Source organism: Saprolegnia parasitica (assembly GCF_000151545.1).
Source record: "Saprolegnia parasitica CBS 223.65 unplaced genomic scaffold supercont2.519, whole genome shotgun sequence".
NCBI lineage: Eukaryota > Oomycota > Saprolegniomycetes > Saprolegniales > Saprolegniaceae > Saprolegnia > Saprolegnia parasitica.
Window position 1 is genome coordinate 2,477 of NW_012156913.1, and position 3,656 is coordinate 6,132.

General features: G+C 56.6%; 2 protein-coding genes across 2 annotated transcripts; one reads left to right on the plus strand and one right to left on the minus strand.

Moving 5' to 3' along the window:
* Positions 1-1,946: 1,946 nt before the first annotated feature.
* Positions 1,947-3,003, plus strand: SPRG_17253 (hypothetical protein; the record flags this gene model as incomplete). The annotated part of the gene is made up of 1 exon (XM_012356603.1): positions 1,947-3,003. The coding sequence occupies one exon, from the start codon at positions 1,947-1,949 to the stop codon at positions 2,934-2,936; it is 990 nt and encodes a 329-aa protein (XP_012211993.1). The 3' UTR covers positions 2,937-3,003.
* A 460-nt stretch (positions 3,004-3,463) lies between these two features.
* Positions 3,464-3,656, minus strand: SPRG_17254 (hypothetical protein; the record flags this gene model as incomplete). Its single annotated transcript, XM_012356604.1, has 1 exon — positions 3,464-3,656. A coding segment is annotated over one exon (193 nt), but the record flags the coding sequence as incomplete, so codon positions are not given.

A 3,656-nucleotide genomic window follows, 5' to 3' on the forward strand; every position in this document is an offset into this window, starting at 1 on the left:
GCCATGCACGCGGCTGCGAAATCTTCGAACGTCGAGGATGGCTCGTTGAACCTCAAGAGAACTCGGCTGCCATTGACGGGCGTGTGGCGGGGGGGCTTCAAATGGCTGGCTGGTGACGGCGGGGGCTGCCGAGTGACCATGCATGTTGATGCAACGCCGTCGACAGGCGATGGTTTTCCGTGTTTGTAGTCTATTTCAAACAAGGGGAGCTTCAGAGAGGCCACACTGGGCGACTACCGGTATTTTTTCTGAAGACAGTCATCTCCTGAACAGAGAACGCTGGAAGCAATGGAAGAGGTTTTCGCGAGAAGATCAGCAAGAAGACAGAAGGACAGAAGGCCAAGAGAGCACCACATCGAGTCAGATCTCGTCTTGGACAAAATATGAACAAAAATGTAGCTCGCCATTGGTCTGGCGGTTTGGAAGAAGGGCTGCCGCTTTCACTGATCTGTGCAATGTGCATTCTTGTTGCACTTGAGCCAGGGCGATTGTGGAGATAAACGCGAACCATCCTCTTTACCGTATATATGAAAATATCAATCTTTCTATTTGGACACATTCTTGTCAGGCGCTTTATTACCGGGATTACCACCATGGGTCTATTTTTCTATGTGGTCCATCGTCAAGCTACTTGATCGGCCAGCAGCGTTCGCGGTCGTGAGCCAGACCCGTGTTGCGGGGTTCCGCTTGAATGCGACCGTGGACCGACCTGGAGCCGCAGCACCCGGGGGATGCTCACTTGAACTCGCGGGCTGATGGAAGTCATTGGCTTGGCAACCGACGCGAAATGTCGCGTGGTCGGTCTGATGTTGATAAAGGTTGAATGCTCTTGTTGCACCTGGTCGAGTTGTTTTGTTTTGGCGTATTAATATTTCCTGTTCGACACATTCTCATTGTCATTCAAGCTGGCGTTTCCGGTAGTTCCAATAGTGCCCAGCCCCCACTCCTCTTGAGGGCGGACTTGCTTTTTCTCAGACCAGTGCACGACGACTGGTGGGATTTCTTTCGATCGTCCGAGCTCCGTCGTTGCTCACATATCACAGTCGTGCACTTGTCGTGCATGATGAATGACCTGGACGATCGTTCGTAGCCGCCAGCGATCACGACGTAACAACGTTATGCCGCCGTGCGCGCAGAGAACAAGGTCGTTGTTGCGTCTTGCAGCTCATGCGTCGTCGCTCCTCCCCGTGGCGGCTACTCGATTTGTGTAGAAACCAATGTTCTTCAACGTTGTGGCCGTAGCGACTTGAAGACGACTACGAAAGCGTGTCCGACGTTCTGATTGTTCTGGCAACATTATCGCTTCAAAATAGTTGATCGGAGCCACTCGTGGGACTTCTGTACCTTGGTAGACGCCTCAAGCGTGCCACGTGGTAACCGTAGAGATCCTGCGGCGGTCCGTGACGCGCAAAGGAATGGAGGAGAAAAGCGATCACTTGGCGCCAAGCATGTTGTTGCCAATGATCGGCGCGCGCTTCTGCCGCGCCCCCTCTCCTCCTAGCATCTGCGGCATGCATTGTATCACGCCGTGTCCCTGGACCTGCTGCTTGGCCCCGTGTATCGCATCGTGCATTGATGGCCATCGCAGCGAGATCGGTCGTTTGCTGCGACGTGCGGCGATTCGTCTGCCTTTCTTTTGCTGGAGAGCGTTGGTTCTTGCTGCAAGGGTATTACATGTACGGCCAAGTGAGCGTGGACAAGCACGTACCACGCACCGCATCAAGAGCCAGCGTCTCTGATCCTTCAATCGCCTGCCCATACAAAACCGATGTGGTGAGGATTCCACACGTGCGTAGACAGTGCACCTCTGACATGTACCCGCCATATGGCCTCCAGTTACAGGCTAATTACAGACGTCCATCGAAGCGCAGCCACGGCATTGCCAACGGCAACTTCGGTAGAGGCGCTCACTTTACCTTTCCAACAGGTCGACACATTACCGAAAGATGGGTCCGAAGAAGACGTCGCGCCCCGAGTTTCCGCCGCCGTACGTGGTCGGCCCCGAAGAATACGACCGCCTCATGGCGATTGCCCAAGACGCCCTCGTTCAGCTCATCGCGACGGCCAAGGTGCTTAGCCTCTCCCGCGGCCAAAACACGCTCAAGGCCGAGAAGGAGAAGAACGGGTCCGTCTTTGAGATGGAGCACCAACAGATGAAGGGCACGATCCAAGAGGTCATGAACTACTACATTGCCGACCGGGGGGACACGGCCAAGTTCAAGCGCACGCAGTGCTGCGCCGACACGGAGCTCGTGCTCGAGATCCATCCGCCGAGCCGGAAGAACCCGCACAAGTTCCTCGGCATTCGCTGGAAAGCCCTCGACCAGCCTTCGCTCTTTGGGGCGTTCACGCGCTGCCGGGACCTCTGCCTCCTTGAATTCTGCACGCTCTTCCAGGACGACAACGGCCGGACGGGCTGGGCGCGCTGCGTGCATTCGATTGAGCACCCGTTGTGCCCCGACTTTGGCGACACCAACGGGTACCTTCGCTGCAGTGTCGTCAACTCGGGGCTGGTTGTCATGGAAGCCCAGCACGGCGTCGAGACGCTCGACTGTTTCATGGTCTACGACATCCAAGCCCGCGGCAAGACCTCCAAGTGGATTGGGTCCTCCTCCGTGGGCCGCCACTTTCAAGCCGCGCGCAACATGATGATGACGATCCAGACCGAGCGCCGCACGCAGGTCTTCCGCACGATCCGCGCCAACGAAGAGCACCACAAGATGTCTATGAGCACGACGAGCTCGGATCCCGGCAACACGCCGCTCAACCTCAAGACAGGCGCGTTCTTCGTGCCCAACACACCCAACGGCAACGCGGTGCTGCGGCCATCGCCGTCGGCCTCGACCGCGTCCACGGTCATGAGCACGGTGACGCATATCCCGCCGCCGAAAGAGCCCATCATGCTCGACCTCTCGTATGTCTCGGACCTCAAGTAGAGACGTACTAGTACGCTTAGAAAAAGACACATGCGCGGACGGCGCTGTCCCCACGAAATCCGTCGACCAATATATCTAATTTTTGCTAGTTCTCGTTTCTGCTCTATACTAGTACTACACGATTCGCACTTGTTTGAACGTACAAGCCGGCGCTTCGACGCCAGCCGGCGGGTCGGTTGGATGCTACGGGGCGATAGACATGCGCTGGTGTACTGCCGGCATAGCATCGTACGCTCTTTTTGCGCCAGCGACGACGAAAGGTCCTGTCCACGCTGCTAGACACGCATTGCAACACATACTTACCTGGGTGCACGCGTGATCGAGGCGACCAGACCCTAGCCCGCGTCACGTCCACGTGGCTGCAGTTCAAGTTGACGAAAAGCGCAGTGGTTGTAAGACGCGTAAACTCGATTCGATCGTCGTCGTCGAGCGAGTAGCTCGCAAAGCGAATCGGTTCGTCCAAGCCCATGCCTCTGAACGCGACACGCGTCTTTTGCGTTAGCCAGAACATGACAAAAACGGATTGATTAGACAATTTGAAGCATGATTTTGCCCACGTGGTCGCTCGACTCCATGAGCTGGTGCGCCGCCGTGGCCTCCGACAGCGGAAACGTCTTGTAGATGATGGGCTTGATCTGGCGCGACTCGAGGAGCGGCCAGACCGTGGCAAGCAGCTCCTTGGCGATCTGCGCTTTGAACGCAACGTTCCGCGACCGGAGA